The sequence below is a fragment of the Gekko japonicus genome, unplaced genomic scaffold (assembly GCF_001447785.1).
Source record: "Gekko japonicus isolate JY-2015 unplaced genomic scaffold, Gekko_japonicus_V1.1 scaffold2863, whole genome shotgun sequence".
Classification (NCBI taxonomy): Eukaryota; Metazoa; Chordata; class Lepidosauria; order Squamata; family Gekkonidae; genus Gekko; species Gekko japonicus.
The window spans coordinates 31,689-50,374 of record NW_015162038.1 but is presented as its reverse complement, the minus strand read 5'-3'; the positions used below and the strand labels follow the sequence as shown (position 1 = coordinate 50,374).

The window sequence follows — 18,686 nt, the reverse complement described above, 5'->3', positions numbered from 1 at the left end:
ACATGGGGGTGCAGCCTAACATGCAAATGAGCTGTGCTGTCAGGTTGTGGCCTAATATGCTAATGAGTTCCTGCTGTTGGGTATGGCCTATTATGCTAATGAGTTCCTGCTGGGCTTTTTCTACAAAAGAAAGCCCTGAAGGCAACTATTTATCTTTGCCGGAATAATCAATCGTTCACAGGTGGTGGTGGGGGGTGTCTTCTAAAATGTATGACCTAAATCCAGTGAAATGTGTGATTTGTCTGGCTTTTTTGAAAAAGCCATCTTCTCTTAAAGTGTTCCATGGAGGAGGAAGCAAATATAACCAACCCAGTCCAGAGATCCATGTTCAGGGCCAATCAATTCTTTACAAAATTCATGAGGAATTTCAATCAGATGTATTCTAGAAGTTCTTTGGGTCTTAGGAGTGTGCAGAACTCTCCATTTATGGGGCAAGGGCGGGGGGGAATGAGTTTGCAAATAAATGAATAAATGCATCTTTTGTTTGTTTGTTTGTTTCCCCCAGAGGGGAATTTTTTATTGGTTTTTTTAATACACTACAAATAACTAACAGAAAAAGAGGGAAGGGGAACTACATGTACGGGAGAAAGCAAAGAACCCACTACTAACTAAAAACCCAAGATAGGAGATCCTCCAAGCTTTTTCTTTAAAAATCCAGAGTCTTTCATCGCTATACTCAGGGGTCGTTTCGTAGAAAAAGAGCTAGGGGAACTCATTAGCATAACTCATTAGCATATGCCACACCCCCTGACACCACCAGAAGTGTGTCATAAGGCCACACCCCCTGACATCACCGGAAGTGTGTCATAAGGCCACTTTTTTGCGAGGAAGCCCCGCCAAGGCCCTCCCTGGCCCCAGGCAGGCAGGGGTGGGGAGAGGCAGGGAGGAAGCAACTTATCCTCCCTCTTCTCCTGCCTCCTCCTGGCTGAATGAGGGCCGGAAGCGAGGCAGCCGGAAGCAGGGGGCGGGGCTTCATCATGTGCCCTGCCCCCCCCCCGTATTTCACTCGGGGGAACTACGATCCCCCACGATTCCCCCCGAAATGACCTCTGGCTATATTGCTTATGAACTGAGTCATTCTTTTAGCCCTTTTACCCGAATAAATGCATTTTTTGATTAAAATAAATAGAAACCAAAATTTAAAGTTTAAAATGTTTACCTATAAAGGTATTGGGGCTATACAATAATGGAACAGTTCAGGAAGATGCTCTGTTCATGTCTGTCTTTCAATGTGCCCCTTTCAAGGTATAAAAATGGAGTTCGTATTGACCCCCGTCTAGCTCCTGCAGGGAAATACAGAATGAAGAGTGAGTTTGGAATGCTCACACTGGACATCAGCAGGTAATGGCTTTGATAAACAGCTGGGGGAATCAACAATTGTAACCTCTTTTTCAAAAGAAATTGGAGAGCTGCACACTTTCAGCATCTGGGGCACCAAGAAAGCACCTCAACTAGCGTCTCTTTGTTGATGTGTGGAACCATTCTGAAAGGACTTCATGAACACACACACACACACACACACACGAAAATACACAAAGCTTCCCATTACCGGGTCAGCCCATTGGTCTACCAAAGTCTGTCTTGTCTACCTGACAGCAGGTTGCAGGGTCCAAGGTAGAAGTCTTTCCTGATCCTTTTTAACAAGAGCTGCTGGGGAATCAGGGATTGAACCTTCTGCATACAAAACCAGACGGTCGGGTTTTTAAAGAGTTGGGTCTGGATTTCCCACAGCTACAGAGCAGCTGAAGGGAATGGCTATTAAAAAATAAAGTAGAGCCTTTGGGGCTTGGAATGCCGCTTCAGGAGACAACAGGATCCTGCCTCCCCTCAACCATTTTCCCATGTGGAATCAGCTCTGGGAGGGGAGTAATTTCCTCGTTTTTCTTGCTCCACATGGAGTATCCTATGCCTGTGGAACAGCAAAAACAGGGAATTAACTCCTCCCCAAGCCTGTTGCAGTGTGGGGAAATGGTGTGGGAATGCCACAGTGGCATTCTGAGCCCATTTGGGTCTTCTTTTGCTTTTTAAAACCCATTCCCTGCAGCAGCTATGTTCCTGCGGGGAACCCACAACAAGCACATCTAGTATGGCCTTCAGCCACAGCCTACCTGTCTGTCATGATTGTGGAGGCTATAGGACAACAGAAAGCTGTAATCAAGCGCTATACACAAAAGCTTGAAATTGGTATAACAGTATATTCTTACTACAAGATAACTAGAACGTGTATAAAGTGCAAAAAGGGGGTCCATATGCAATCAAAATAGTTGTTGACGAAGTTCTCTGGACTATCTATTCGTTTCGTAAGGACTTCATCCGAACGGGACCATGTTAACCTTATAATATTACAAAAATATATATAAGAAAGATGTGCAATGTACCTACAATATAATTACAAATACAATAAAAAATTGTAATACATACAATATTGTGTCACTTGTTTCTTATTCGTCATTGAATGAATTAACAATGTTCTTGTTATCTCACAAACAATTTCTACAACAAATAAATAAATATAATTATTACAAAAAGCGAATACAATCTAAAAAATTACATTTCATATCTTTATGGTATTTTTATACATTTGTAAAACACTCACCCTTACTTATCCTGTTAATACATAGTGTATTCTCAATGGGCAATCTGGATAGAGATGCTCAAAACCTTAGCCTGTGTCTCCACTTCCTACTCTTATATTTAGTTGACGCCTGAAGGCTGACAGTAGTTAAAGACATATCAACAAACACACAACTACTCATCAAATACAACATTTCTGAATATCTGGCTGACAAAGAGCAGGAAACTACTTTAAACATGGCAAAATTTGCCATGCAGGCAATCAAAATCCGGAGACAAGCTATTAGCAGTTAGATAGTGAATATTGTACTTAAATAGAGATTTTAATTATCTAACAATATTTTATCCTTACTCCTAACATTTTAATGTTTGTATGCATTTTAATGTTTTACTGGCTGATTTTTTTCCAGTTCTTTTATGTAATGGTCAATGACCGTACTAATAAAAAAATAAAAAAGAATTTTTTAAAAAATATCAAACACTATGTATGTTAAAAATGCTTAAGAAAAACAAGACGAGTCTAAAGAAAGATTTAATCCTCTGGGATGGCACGTATTAAGTCTGTATAAGGTTACTGTATTTGTAATTATATTGTAGGTACCCTGTTTCCCCGAAAATAAGACCTACCCCAAAAATAAACCCTAGCAGGATTTCTATGCATTTGTGGTATAAGCCCTAGTGTGTCTTCTTGAGAAAAAATAAATATAAGACAGTGTCTTATTTTCGGGGAAACACGGTACATTGCACATCTTTCTTATATATATTTTTGTAATATTATAAGGTTAACATGGTCCCGTTTGGATGAAGTCCTTACGAAACGAATAGACAGTCCAGAGAATTTGGTCAATAACTATTTTGATTGCATATGGACCCCGTTTTTGCACTTTATACACGTTCTAGTTATCTTGTTGTAAGAATATACTGTTATACCAATTTCAAGCTTTTGTGTGTAGCGCTTGGTTACAGCTTCTGTTGTCCTATAGGCTTGATGTTTTGAGCTGTGACTTTCTGTTCTAGTATATCTCATGATTGTGGGACAAGTAAAGGTGGCAGGTAGGATATATAGAATGAGCAATGCAGAAAGGGGGGACCTTTATTCATGGACTCCCCCATTGTGGACTCCTGTTAATTCCTTTGGACTGTTTATATTAAAGGAATCTAGCACTTGAGCCAGACATCCTGGAGTGCGAAGTCAAATGGGCCTTAGAAAGCATTACTAACAACAAAGCTAGCAGAGGTGATGGTATCCCAGCTGAGCTATTCAAAGTCTTAAAAGATGATGCTGTTAAAGTGCTGCACTCAATATGCCAGCAAATTTGTAAAATGCAACAGTGGCCACAGGATTGGAAAAGGTCAGTTTACATTCCAATCCCAAAGAAGGGAAATGCCAAGGAATGTTCAAACTTTCGCACAATTGCACTCATTTCACGCGCTAGCAAGGTCATGCTCAGGATCCTACAAGTTAGGCTTCAGCAGTATGTGGATAGAGAACTGCCAGAAGTATAAGCTGGGTTTCGAAGGGGTACAGGAACTAGAGATCAAATTGCCAACATTCGCTGGATTATGGAGAAAGCAAGGGAGTACCAGAAAAACATCTACTTCTGCTTCACTGACTATGCTAAAGTCTTTGATTGTGTGGATCACAACAGACTATGGCAAATCCTTAAAGAGATGGGAGTACCAGACCACCTCACATGTCTCCTGAGAAACCTGTATAAGGGTCAAGAAGTGACAGTCAGAACCGGATATGGAACAACTGATTGGTTTAGCATAGGAAAAGGAGTACGACAAGGATGTATATTGTCACCCATCTTATTTAATTTATATGCAGAGTCAGGGGTCGTTACATGGAAAAAGATCTAGGGGAACTCATTAGCATAACTCATTAGCATATGCCACACCCTCTGACATCAGGGGCCCGGCGGTGGACCTGCAAGGCCGGCGGGAGTGCAAGGAAGCCCCGCCAAGGCCCTCCCTGGCCCCAGGCAGGCAGGGGTGGGGAGAGGCGGGGAGGAAGCAACTTACCCTCCCTCTTCTCCTGCCTCCTCCTGACTGAATGAGGGCCAGAAGTGGGGCGGCCGGAAGCAGGGGGCGGGGCTTCGTCGTGTGCCCTGCCCCCCGCACCTCACCCGGGGGAACTGTGATCCCCCGCGATCCCCCCCAAATCGACCTCTGTGCAGAGTACATAATGTGAAATGCCGGCCTGGATGAAACACAAGCCGGAATTAAGACTGCTGGGAACAACATCAACAACTTCAGATATGCAGACGATACCACTCTAATGGCAGAAAGTGAAGAGGACCTAAAGAGCCTCTTGTTAAGGATGAAAGAGAAGAGTCCAAAAGTTGGCTTGAAACTCAACATCCAAAAAACTACAATCATGGCATCTGGCCCCATCACTCCTTGGCAAATAGAAGGGGAAGTCATGGAAGCAGTGACAGAATTCACGTTCCTGTGATCCAAGATCAGTGCAGATGGTAACTGCAGCCATGAAATTAAAAGATGCCTGCTCCTTGGGAGGAAAGTGATGGCAAACCTAGACAGCATAATAAAAAGTCGAGCCATCACCCTGCCAACAAAAGACCATATGGTCAAAGCGATGGTATTCCCAGTAGTAATATATGGCTGCAAGAGTTGGACCATAAGGAAGGCCGAGCGCTGAAGAATAAATGCTTTTGAATTATGGTGCTGGAGAAGACTCTTGAGAGTCCCTTGGACTGCAAGGAGATCAAATCAGTCCATCCTAAAAGATATCAACCCTGGCTGTTCCCTGGAAGGCCAGATACTGAAGCTGAAGCTCAAATACTTTGGCCACCAAATGACCAGGGAGCACTCACTGGAGAAGAAAAGATTGAAGGTAAAATAAGAAGGGGACGGCAAAGGATGAGATGATTTGTTATCAATGCAAGGAACATAAAATTGAGCAAACTCCAGAAGATGGTGGAAGACAGGAGGTCCTGGTGTGATGTGATCCATGGGGTCATGAAGAGTCAGACTCGACTGTGCGACGGAACAACAACAAAAGCACCTTTTGTGGAACGCCTTACCTGATCCATGAATAACCACAGCCAGAGTCCATTTGCATACCACTAAGGAACAGGTGGTTATTATATCTTCAGATCCTCTTTCTCCTAATATGTTTTTCTAAGTAAACTCCTGGTTTGGGAATGATGGGCCAATAAATCTGGATGGCAATTTGTAGCACAGTGATGTCCAAGGGGGCCTCCACCAGTGTGGTCTTTGGTGCCCCCTTGCTTCTCCCCCTTAGCAGAGAGCTAGTTCTGGCCTTTACTCGTCATTGAAGTAGGATGTTCCTTCAGAAGATCCCAGGAGGCACCTGCAAGGAGCACCCGTTTGGCAAAGAGCTGCCTCCATCACTAGGAAGACTCTTGGCTTGGAACCTCCCAACATTTTGTGGAGCTGTCCAAGGTTTTGTGATTAGTCCTCCCCCCACCCCACTGTGTGAGACAGAATTAGCCAGAGAGATGTACACAGCCAAGAGGGCAAGAAAGGCTGCAAGTCATGCATTAACTTGAAATACCATTTAATTTTTAGCCACAAGGAAGGGCTTGATTCAGTCTAGGTAAAGGTAAAGGTTCCCTTGCTCGAAAGCCAGTCGAATCCGACTCTAGGGTTGCGGTGCTCATCTCCGTTTCAAAGCCGAAGAGCCAGCGCTGTCCTAAGATGTTTCTGTGGTCATGTGGCCGGCATGACTAAACACCAAGGTGCATGGAACGCTGTTACCTTCCCACCGAAGTGGTACCTATTTATCTACTTGCAATTTCTTGCTTTCGAACTGCTAGGTTGGCAGGAGCTGGAACTAGAGATGGGAGCTCACTCCGTCATGCGGCACACTTGGGTCTCGAACTGCTGAACTACCGACCTTCCACAGCCTGCAGTTCAGCGTCTTAGCCACAAGGAAGGGCTTGATTCAGTCTACAGAGGCAAAAAGGGGTCTCTTGGGGCCAGCTTAATGTCAAGGGTTTGCAACTGTTGTTCTTTCCCCAGATGCTCCTTGGACGATTCTGCTGAATACAGCGTGGTTGTGAAAAATCCATATGGTGAGGCCTACTCCTTTGCGACAGTACTCGTCAGGAGTAAGTCTGGGGGATTCACCTTCCTTTTCTTCCTGCAATGCTATGTTTCATTATAACTTCCTTACTGCAGAATGTTCATGTGGGAAACATAAAGAAATTCCCCATAACTAAATACAAAGGGTGTCCCTGAGGGCCAAATGACATTCACCTGATGTGAAGCCTCACAGTAACAAAAGAAATTAGTAATCTGAACCAACAAAAAAGTCATGATCAACTTGTTTACCATTTCCGTGTTAGTTCTGCCACCAGCATTCCTCTGTGAATCCCTGTAATCCCTTGAGGTTTTCAATTGCATTTTGTTGTTGAATAAAAAGCAGGGCCTGATAGAGGTTAAAAGTCTGACCACAGTTTATGATAGATCCAGGTGGATAGCCATGTGGGTCTGAAGCAGTATAACAAAGTTTGAGTCCAGCGGCACCTCTAAGACCAACAAAGGTTTATTCAAAGTACCTTGTTCCACACTTTATGAAACATCTGAAGTCATGCCCAAGGATGTCCTCTCTGCTTGCTCAGCTACTCTCTCCTGAGCCATTTCCTTATCTGATTATGGGTTGAGACAGACTCCATTTTGTACAGCAGGGAAGGACAACAGTGTCATCAAAGAACCTTTTTTTTGTATTTTGCTGATCATGGTTAACTTTCTAGTAGGTCCAATTTCCACATTACATAGTATGCAGGTTGGATCTGGGGTCCCTACCTTGTGTTCTGTGTAACGGCCACAATTTATGTCCTCAATTCCCACATGCCTTTCCCTTTATATCTCCATGAGGAAAAGGGCTAGAGACTTACTTTTTAATGAAAGCTGAGAATTCAGAGAAGAGAAGAAGAGAAGAGATTGGATTTATACCCCGCCCTTCACTACCCAAAGGTGTCTCAGAGCGGCTTACAAACTCCTTTCCCTTCCCCTCCCCACAACAGACACCCTGTGAGGTAGGTGGAGCTGAGAGAGCTCTGACAGAAACTGCTCTTTTTCAAGAACAGCTCTTATCAGAACTATGGCTTGCCCAAGGTCATCCAGCCAGGTGCAAGTGGAGGAATGGGGAATCAAACCCGGTTCTCCCAGATTAGAGTCTGCACACTTAACCACTACACCAAACTGGCTTAACCACTTAAGCACACTTAACCACTACACCAAACAGAGAACCTGATAGATACATTGTTATAACATTATGTTATAATGATATGTCAATTCCTGATTTTAAGAAAACCCCTGAAAAGCCCCTGCTGTTATGGGGGTAAGGTCACTGCAGGGGACTGAGGCAGGTAAAATATGGGGAAACCTACCATGTGGAATCTCCATTGGTGCTGCACTGAATCTGCAACTGCAACAGCAATGTGGAAACCACACAAGCCTGTCTCTGTGTGGAAAACACCTAAGTGATGAGCACATCTGTAACTCATCCCTATGATTTTCCCCCCACAATAAAAGCAGAGTGCATCCTCAGACACTGTTATATATCAACATTAATTTTAAGCCTTTAAACATTAGCTGATGTCCTTTTTGCAAAGTGAAAGTTATGCTGATTTTGCATCAGTTTCATCATATCCTGGGATTCACTGGCCAGCTATGGTGTGTCATATGGCTCCTGAGATTATTATAAAGACTCTCAGAACTGAAATACAACTCTGTATATATCTGACTCACCACTTTATTCTGTTTCATAGAATATTATGGGAAGAAATCAGGATTTGACTCAGAGATATATAAAAGTAAGTACACACTTGTGATTGAATATGTGAGGTAATTTGTTTATTTAGTTAAGCCTGGCACTTCAGTTTATATTACCAAGCTAGCCTGTTTATTTTATAAAATTTTGTGAGTGTGCCTGGACGGGTGAATGAGAAGCAGGACTGTGTCTGTTCTACACCTGAGAGAGAGAGAGAGAGACTTCCAAAGAAATCCCAAACAATATACCGGTACTTCTGATTACCAGAAGCTGGAGACAAGCCACATAGGATGGCCACCTCCACCACACTTGAACATCCTGAGAATGCTCTGCTCCACATATGAAACCTCACTAGGGTTGTTAACCCCAGGTTGGGAAATTCCTGGAGATTTGGGAGTGAGGTCTGGGTTGGGGAGGGGTTTGTGGAGGAGAGGGACCGCAGTGGAGTACAATGCCATAGAGTCAACCCTTCAAAGCAGCCCATTTTCTCCAGGGAGATCTGTAGTCTGGAGATCAGTCATAACTCCAGTAGAAAATATGCCAATAAAGGTTGATTGATTGATTGAACTCCAGGAGAACTTCAGACCCCACCTGGAAGTTGGCAACATTACCCCTTGCAGCAGTTCAGCTGCTTTCAGCACTCTCTTGGTGGGCCTTTTGTCTAGGTGTCGATTGGCCCTTTCTTCCCTGGAAAGTTCTTGGTAGGTCTGTACCAAGGGGGACCACTGCTGGACCAGGAGCAGGATGCTTAGACCATGGCCACAGTGATGATAACAATGGTTGTAGCTCACCCAGTGGCTGCCAGGGCCAGCTGAGCCCACTGACCTCTGCAGTGCTGAAAATACCACAGGAACCACTTGGCTTGGATCTGGGGTATGTCAACAGACAGTGCCCTTTGGGTGATCCAGCATTGATTGTCACTGTTGCCACAGCCTGGGTCTGAGCCAAGCAGTATTTCTACTGGCACCACAGAGATTACTTGACTAAGCTTCCTCCACAACTGTTTTAACATTCCAGTCTGCCCCTGCCTCTCTCTGCCCGATTTGCAACTCCTTGGAGAGCTCCCATGCCTTTTGGGTGGTGGCACCAGTATTATGGGACAGTTTGCCCGAATTGATGTGGGGAAGGCACTATCAGTGGCAGGCTTTTGTAAGGCCTCTAAGACTGTACTTTTCTTGAAGGGTGTTTTAGACTGTGTGTTCTAAGGCCTTATTTGTAGGCACCGGGCACTAGTAATGAAAGATTTTATGGGCCGTTTTGTCAGGGTTTTGTTCTTATTAAATTTGTATTGCTCTGATTAAGTATAGTGATTTGAACGGAGAAGGAAGGGGGAATACATTTTTAAATAAATAAAATGACATAGATACGACTGAATGGGTATCTTGTGAGACTCCATTCCATCAAAGTAATATCTTATGTATTTTAACCATTTCATTGATAACTCAAATTCTATATGATGTTGCCACATAAATGCTCACTAATCTATTTGTGCCTGTCATGACCCCGTGGGGTCGCCACCTTCAGCTGCCACCACTCTGGACTTCGGGTCCCTTGAGAAGGCCCAGAGTACCCTCCTAATACCATCCAAAATGCCCCCTTTTAAGCCGAGGACATAGGCATGATGACCAGGCAGAGAACAGTTAAACAAATGGTTTATTAACACAGTACTGGAGCAAGGAAAACCAGACAAGGTGCTTTAAAATACATAACAGTGTTTAAAGGCAAAATAAACAAATCCAGCGTGACTACCTAGTTCACTTAACTGGTTACTACTTCAAGGCCCACAGCCCTCTTATACCAGGCCTCCTTCCTGTACTCACTCTGTCCCAAGTGAGGGATCTTTCTCTCAGACCAGTCCCCTCAGTTTTACTCTGTGTGAGGCAAGACCGCAGAAGAGAAAAAGAACACAGTTTTTACAGCACACACAGTTTTTCACAGTCTCTTCATACAATCCCTGGACACTGATTGGTTACAACTGTCTCTAAGCATTGTGGGGATTGTAGGCTATGTCTGCTTTCCACTGCCATGCAGGTCTCTCCTGGAACCAGACCGCACTAGGCCTTGCTCCCAGTCCTGCACAGATCATGACAGTACCTATCTATGAAACTCCAATAGTTATTATTATTACTTGTTCTTTATTTATTGTTGAATAGCTGTTTTATTCATGTGTTACTACTGGTATTATTATTACTGGGGGGAAACTGATAATAAATAATCTGTTATGTCTGTGTCTTTACCGAACTTCATCTTGCTTCTCAGGGACACTCATGCGCCAAGATGCTGACTTTGCCAGCACCTTGAAGCCTGTCTTCACCAGAGAGAAGGAACCCTTCACTCTCTTCTGTTCTTTCACTTCTGACTTGCAGGAGCATCAACGAGACATCCTTTGGTTCAGAGATGGTCTGTATTTATAACAACAAAAAAGCCCCTAGCACTTATTTAGTGCCATTGGCCCTTACAAGCTCTAGACAGAGAGTACCTTTTCAGAGATACAGATGCTCCTTGGTCATCCTCTGCTTGTCCAGGATACACACCTGGTTATTATTGTCTGTTGCATAATCGCTGCTGCCAATTTAGTTTTCTAGGGTTTCAGAACAACTTAGGAGATCCTTGCTAAAAACCGATTTATATAATCAGCAGCATCAAGTGGCAAAGTTTTTCTTGGACTGTACTGTGGCAGATTGTGGCAGGGTGGCCGTGTCTGTGGGCCTGACTCCTTTCCAACAGAAACAAAAACTTCCTTGCTTTTAGAAAAGTAGCCTGTTGGCTAGGATAGCTAGGCTGAACCCTTCTCCCTGATATGCTATATTTGGAGCTGGTGATTTTCATGGAGAAAAATCCAGCGCTCATCTGCATTGTATACAGACACACACAAGGTTGACATCCCATCCAAGGAAAAGTGACTGTTCTGCTTTGATTATTGGTTTGATGCTCCCAAAATCCTAATACATGTTTTTATCGATTGTTGTACATTGCCCTGAGCCCTGTGGTAGCAGGGATTGGGCGATTCAGAAATTTAATTATTATTATTAATAATAATAACTGGCACCCGTGAACTGACATTTGTACTGCTGGTGTCAGGGGCACCTATTGGACTGTCCCTGTGCAGTTCCTCATAATGAACAACATGCTTACTACCAATCACACACAGTTTTAAAGCCACTGGATATTTTGCTAAAAAGGCAAAGGCTTCTCCTTTTGAGCAGATGGATGTTCATGTAGTCTATTAAGGACAAAAAGTGCAAAGCTGTCAAGCCCCGCCCCTTCTTTACCCCGCCCTCTGCTTCGATCCTCATTCCGTTTGGGAATGAGGATGAAGCAGGAGGGTAAGTAGCCGGGCCTTCTGACACACTTCCGGTGATGTCAGGGGGTGTGGCCTTCTGTCACTTCCGGTGATGTCAGGGGGCGTGGCATATGCAAATAAGTTATGCTAATGAGTTATGCTAATGAGCTCCGGCAGCTCTTTTTCTACAACAAGACCCCTGGTTAGAAGTATCCCTCAAAGCTGAATGGCGAAAGGAAAAACTGAAAATGCTCCAGCGTTCAAACTGTCAAATCCATAACTGGTGCTCAAATTTCAACTCCAGAGAGAAGCTACCCTCCAGACAAACCCCATATAACCTTTCGTTTTGTACTTCAGGTGAGTTGCTAAAAGATCACGATCGCCAGCAAATAAAAGGTGGAGACCGGGATGCCTCTCTAACAGTATCTTGTGCTTACAAAGAAGATGAGGGATTTTACAGTGTCCGCATCCCAACGCAAGATGGATATAGTGAGCAGAGAGCTTATGTGTTTGTCCGGGGTAAGTACTGGATGTTTCAGTTATCTGTTTGGTGGTAGCAGTGTTTATATTTTTGCTCGCTTGACTGATTGATTGATTTGACTTGATGTTTGTTCATCCCAGAGGTTCAAAGTGGGTTACACATGTTGCAATCATACCCCCCTCCTTTTGCCATCAAGTTGCAGCCAAATTATGGTGACCCTGTAGGGTTAGCGGAAAAAGGGGGGGGTCTTATTACTGTGCCCATCCTTGTGACTAGACCCTGTAGAGTTAGCCATGGCCTACCTCTGAGCAGCAACTGTGGATTTCCTTAGGCTTCTGATATCTAACAAGATTACCCTACTTAAAACACCCTCAACCTGTCCTATCCCTGACCAACAATGGATGGCTAACATCAAAGCATTGTACCTCCACCACATTGAACAGGCTATCATATACAGAGCCCTCCATGGCCTTGGACCTTCATATCTGCAGGACCTCCTCTCCCCTTATGGTCCACCATAACAGCTTCAATTATCTGAAAAGAGACTTCTGTGGGTGCCACCCTACAAGTGGGCAAGATCAACAACAACCCACCTCAATCTACCCATATATGTGTATTCTCTGTTGTGGCCCCCCACCTTGTAGAATGGTTGAGGTGATCAAGAAGACTCACATACTTCTGTTCTTCTACAAATTATATGGGGGGGGCTTTTCACTTCTTTTCTCTTGTTCCATGAGTCCCTCGGGGCATGTGGAACCAGAGAAAAAGGGCAAAGACCCCCCTGCCCTTTTCAGTGGCAAAAGTAGGGTAGGAGGGAAACCAGAAACTCCTACTCCCCCCCCTTGCAGCATCAAGCAAACGAGCACTTTTTAAGGTGAGTTCCCATGAAGTATGTCTGGCTGTGAATTTAGCTGCGCACCCATGACCCAACACATGTGGGGCACATTGTGTAGCTACTCCTGTAGCTGACTCCAGACATGGTATTTTGCTGTTCTAAAACAGACGCTGTTAATAAATAGCAGAAATCATATAACTAATAATAATAAATAGCAGAAATCATATAACTAATAATAATAAATAGCAGAAATCATATAACTAATAATAATAAATAGCAGAAATCATATAGCTAATATACCCAGATTTTTCACAGTGCTGTGCAGCAACAAGAACAACACTCTCTCAGAGCACAGGCGCATTGATACAAAGTCCAAAAACCTTTTCGTGTGCCTTGTTTAAACGTTTGATTTGACATCCAGTAAAATTGCTCTGAGGGCCCGCCGGACTTGCCCGTTGACCACTCCTTGTCTAGACAAAACACAGTAAAGATGGCATTTCCTTTGTTGCTTTAGATGCTGCGGCGGCTACAGCCAGAGCTCCTGGATCACCCCTCAATGTACAGTGCCACAATGTGAACAGAAACAGTCTCATTCTTTCCTGGATCACCCCCAGTCATAATGGCGGAAGCCCAGTCCTTGGCTATTATATTGAGAGGTCTGTAGTTGGAAATCACAGAGCCCTTATTCCTTGTCTCTCCAGATCATGTGGCGTCAAAGCTGAGCTGATTTTTTTCTTTTTCCAGATGTGAGATGGGCACAGACGAATGGGTGCCATGCAATGAAAAGCCCGTGAAAATTTGCCGGTCCCCCGTTGTGGGCCTCACTGAAGGAAAGACTTACCAGTTTCGAGTGAAGGCTGTCAACCATGCAGGCATCAGTAACCCCTCAAAGAGCAGTGACCCAGTGACTATGATAGACCCCAACGAGAGCAAAAGATTGATGAGTACATAATTTCTTTCAAATTACTCAGCCATCCTAAAAATCCTAGGTTGCTTCTGAGACTATAAAAAACCATCAGTAGAACCAAATAATCACAGTATTTGAAACAATCAGGGATGGTCTTAGCCAATGGGCAACAGGGACAGCCGCCCCAGGCCTTGTGCTTGAGGGGGCCCCAACTGCCCACAGCCCCACCCCCTCACGGGGGAGGGAAGAAGAGAAAGAGCAGGTTCCTGCCCAGAGCCGTATTAACCCATGGTCGGGCCCCTAGGCTTTCAGGTATTTTGGGGGCCCTCCAGCACTTCAGTCTTTCACCCCACTACAGCTGGCAGCCTGACCTGGGTACGGTAGGTACTAGACCACAGTACACAGCCCTATGTCCATTTTGAGGGTCCCCTGAAGAAATCTATTCACAATTTTTATAGGTTATCTATGAAGAAAAATTACAGTGCCTCAGCAAAATTTTTATCTCTATCTCTATCTCTATCTCTATCTATATCTCTATCTCTATCTATATGTATAACTATATCTATATCTATCTCTATCTATCTATCTATCTATATGGGCCCCTAGTCCCTACATCCCCTAGGTGTCAGCCTTATGGATAATTCAGCCCTGCTCCTGCCACCACCACCACACACACACAACCTGTTTGGGGCCTGAGCCACCCATTCATGGCAACAGCCACTCAGGCTTACTCTGTCCAGGATATGGGCAGCCAGCTCAGCTTATACCCACTCTGTCTGCAACTCAGGCAGTCAGCTTCTGGCAATGGCTCCCACTCACCTTGTACAGGGCGAGGACCGCCCCTTGCTTGGCCTTGGGGGGGCAGATTCTGGGGCCCCATCATGGACTTTTGCCCAGGGTCCCACAATCACCCCTACACTCAGTAACTATCAAATACTCATTGAGTATGTTTAGCAGGGTGTGGAACCCAGCCAAGAAATCCTTTGGGGCTGGAATCATAGAATCATTGGAATGTTAGAGTTGGAAGGGATCTTGCAGGTCATCTAGTCCAACCCCATGCACTCTGCATGAGCGTAGGCGAAAGATAGCCCTACAACATACCCGAAAAATGGTCATCCAGCCTCCGCTTAAAAATGTCCAGCAAAGGAGCATCTACCACCTCCCAAGGCAGATTGTTCCACTGCTCAACCACTCTTACGGTTAGGAAGTTTCTTCATGGTGATGTAATTGGCTACCTGGTCCTTTGGCAAAGCCATCAATGCTGCCTGGACTTCATCTGTCAGACAGGATTTGGGGAAGTAGGTACATTGGGCCTTTAGATGTTTCTGCTATCTTTTCAAATATTTCCAGGAATACTTCCATCGCTTCAGCTTAGTTAGGTGGAACAATTGCAGTTGCAACCCTACCCCAGAGTCTTCCAGGGCAGGCCATGGGCTGAGTGGATTTCCAAGTCCAGCTCAAATCTTGAATCACGATGCCTGGCATTTCCTGCTGCTGGAGTACCTCTTCATGAAGCAACTCCATCAGCCATTGCCCCAAATGAGCCACATCCATGATTTCAAGGATGCCTGACAAGTGTGGTTTTGCCTCCTTCAGGGAAAACGGAAAGGTTGCAGGTGTGATACAGGAATTGCTTGGCATCCAGTCAACTGGGGTTGGGATACATGAATGAGGATGGGCTAGCAATCCCCATATGGGCCACCAATTTGTCAGAGTCCAACTGCCTGGGCTGAAGTCTGGAGCTGTTTCAATTATGAAGCATTATGCATTTTCAGTGCTTACTCCTTTATCTTTTTTGCTTTTATTAATTACTTTACTTTGGAAATGCCAGAGTCCAGCTTCGGAGTCCAGGGCTGCTACATCCTCCAGAGTTTCTGGGTTGGCCTTAGGGAGTTTCATTGCTGGAGAAGAGGGGGCTTAGCTCTCACCCAGAGTCCTTTCTCTCTTGCCTCACCCCTCTCAAACAGCTGCAGTAGAGGAGTCTAGCCTGTCCTTTTTGGATGACCCCTAACTTGCCTTTTACAGGAGGAATTGGGAGTGTGCTGGCCCTGTCATAAGCGAGTAGTCCCCTCGTTCCCCCAGTACCTTCAAAGACCATTCGTCCAGCTGGTGCAGGACCTTAACATCTGAGGAAATGGCCACCAGCAATATTGTGTCAAGGTCTGGGGTGGAGGCAGAGGGAAGTCCACGTTCAGTCCGGGGTCTTGAGCCAAAAGGAGTGGAGCAGGAACTAAGAGCGAAAGTCCAAATCACAAACCAGGAGCAAGGTCGTTCAAGCCAGAGTCAGAAGCTGGAGGAGGGTAGCAGGAACTAAGAGTGAAAGTCCAAATTACAAACCAGGAGCGAGGTCATTCAAGCCAGAGCCAGAAGCCAGAGGAGAGGAGCAGAAATGAGGTCTGGAACCTGGAGGTAGAGTAAACGCAAGGCATCGCGGAGTTTGACCAGTTTGCTTCCACAAAGGAGCCAACTTAGAGCCTGAAGCTAAATAGCCCTCTGCTGCTGTTTCCGATTAGCACAGTGGCACCAGCAGCCAAGCGTCTGTCAAAACTCAGGACTAACAGACCACCTGCTCCGCAAACGAGCTATACGTCGTCTCATTGCGAAGTCCTGCCAGAGTCAGTCTCGTAAGCAAGCAACCCTTGGAGGCAAGTTGGGAGGGCTTTCCATCTGTGGCTGCTCCTCGTCAGCTGTTTCTGAGCCTGGTGCCAATGTGGGTGGTGATGGCAAATTGCCGATCTCTGCAGCTTCAGAGGGGCCAGCTGCAGGTGAGGGGTTTTTTTTAACTCTTATTCTGCCAAACTTGATTCTATGCAATAAGTTGGCCTACAGGATCTTTACTTCTGTCCACACGATCCTTGCACTGCTTTTGGCTCCTTTGCCACAAGTCATGAGCTAACAGATTCAATGGCTTGCATCCAAAGAACAGTGAGCAGAAGGAAAATGGTGGCTCATGCTGTTCTTCAAATGCTTGTACTAAAATCAATAGATAGATTCTATAGCAGGTCTTTGTGCTTCTGCTTGTTTGGATTTTGTTCCACCTTCCTTGAGCAATCTTCTAGAGCAGGGTGTAAAATGTGACTCAACCCCTCTTGCTTGAGGAAAGGCACCTTTGGATTCATCCAATATTTGCAGTGCTACATATCACAGTATAACAGGCACTTATTTTATGTGCTACATCTTCAGGCAGGGAAATGTGTCCTATGCACTTCTCTCTACCCCTTTTTGGGTATGCAATTATAATGTATTGTTGTATACACAATAATATGCAGACACTTCTTTATATTTTCTGTTGTAAAGCACCTTGTGAAATCTTATGGCCAGCACTTTGCAAAACAATGATTTTATTTCCCAACAGTATAGTAACTACATTAACCACAGTATATTAACCACAATGGTGCATTGTTTTGTAATGTCTAGAAATGACAATTTTATAGCTGTTTTATGTAGTAGTATATTATATGATACAACACTATACGACATGTCAATATAGCAGTTGCATATTGATGCTCCTTGGTCATTTTTCATTTGCTTTTTACCCTTTTTTATGTTTTTGCAACAGCACTCCACAAAAACATTAGATGACATTTATTCTTAGGATTATGATCATGAACCGAACTGCATATTGGCTGTTTAAGCACCCAGAAGGGATGTTGTGCTGGAGCTTTTTTCAAGCAACTGCTCTTCAAGATCAAGTCCATTTCTGAAGTTCCCCCAAGTTCTGAAGTTCCCCCCATCTGTCAGCATGCCGATCAGAGGTTTTGACCAGTCTTGGAATTCTCTCAGTCACATCTCAGATACTCGCTCCAGGAAGACAACAAACCTCTCAAGATTCTTTGTCTGGTCGGCACACAACTTCTTCTGTCCCTCTCAGTAGGGAGTCACCAACCACCACTACTTGTCTCTTCCTCTGTGGAATAGCTTGGTTCCTTCTCTGCCTATGTGTTTGTGTGTCAGTCACATCCAGTGTTCCCTCTAAGCTGAGTTAGTGTGAGATACCTCACAGTTTTTTAGCCTGCAGCTCACAGATTTTTGTCTTAGCTCAGGAAGGATGGCTCCAAAGCAAACTAATTTATGCAGCAGACAAATCGCTGGCTCAGAACTTTAATGCTAGTAGCTCGCAAAGTAGAAATTTTGCTCACAAGAATTCCCAGCTTAGAGGGAACATTGGTCACATCCTTTTGATCTCGGAGTGCACTATTCTGATCTTCCACCATCAGAAGCGGCTGGTAGCGATTTTGCAGCTCCACTGGCTGTTTCCTGATGATTTACTCCTCAAGGTCACATTCTTCCACTCACCCACCTGTTCCTTGTTACTTCCTTCCTCTTGCTTAGGATTTGCTAGCTCTTGCCGTTCTCTCAGGAGCCCCTCTTTCTTCACGTCTAAAAACCTTTCTCCCTCCCTGATGTTCCTCAGTGAACAGTTCTGTGCCTCGAGTTCTCCCACCTTCTCCTCAAGCATTCTTATAAGCTTGCACTTGCAGCATGTATAATGCATTTCCTGGCAAGACAGAAAAATGATCATGGTGTAACCCTGACATGTCATTGGAATAGATCCTTCGTTATCCATCTCCCTAGGAGCAAATGTATCTTCTACAGCCTCAGGAACTTCCCTCAAAGTCCGGCATAAACTCTTGTTGTGGTGATTTACCCTGAAAACTTTGCGACTGACCAAATGGCTACCTTGCCAGCAGTTCTCTCTCCAGAACTGAGTAACAGCACTCTACTCAGGTTCTTACAAGGCCTCCAAGCAAGACCCACAGGCTAAGACCCACAGGCTAAGAGCCCTTTGGCACGTGCCCTTTGGCTCGCGCCCAAAGCTCGTGCCTCTGGCCAGGAGCCGCC

At 44.7% G+C, this 18,686-nt stretch overlaps 1 protein-coding gene across 1 annotated transcript in view; it reads left to right on the top strand.

Annotated features, from left to right (window-relative positions):
• Nucleotides 1-18,686, top strand: part of LOC107105579 (myomesin-3-like) — a gene marked incomplete at its 3' end in the record, with an annotated part of 70,685 nt that overhangs the window by 22,111 nt on the left and 29,888 nt on the right. Inside the window, exons 6-12 of the mRNA XM_015405575.1 lie at nucleotides 1,246-1,341; nucleotides 6,583-6,671; nucleotides 8,337-8,381; nucleotides 10,598-10,738; nucleotides 11,979-12,140; nucleotides 13,452-13,593; nucleotides 13,682-13,881. Coding sequence (XP_015261061.1) covers nucleotides 1,246-1,341; nucleotides 6,583-6,671; nucleotides 8,337-8,381; nucleotides 10,598-10,738; nucleotides 11,979-12,140; nucleotides 13,452-13,593; nucleotides 13,682-13,881 — 875 coding nt within the window. The remainder of the gene's footprint in view (nucleotides 1-1,245; nucleotides 1,342-6,582; nucleotides 6,672-8,336; nucleotides 8,382-10,597; nucleotides 10,739-11,978; nucleotides 12,141-13,451; nucleotides 13,594-13,681; nucleotides 13,882-18,686) is intronic.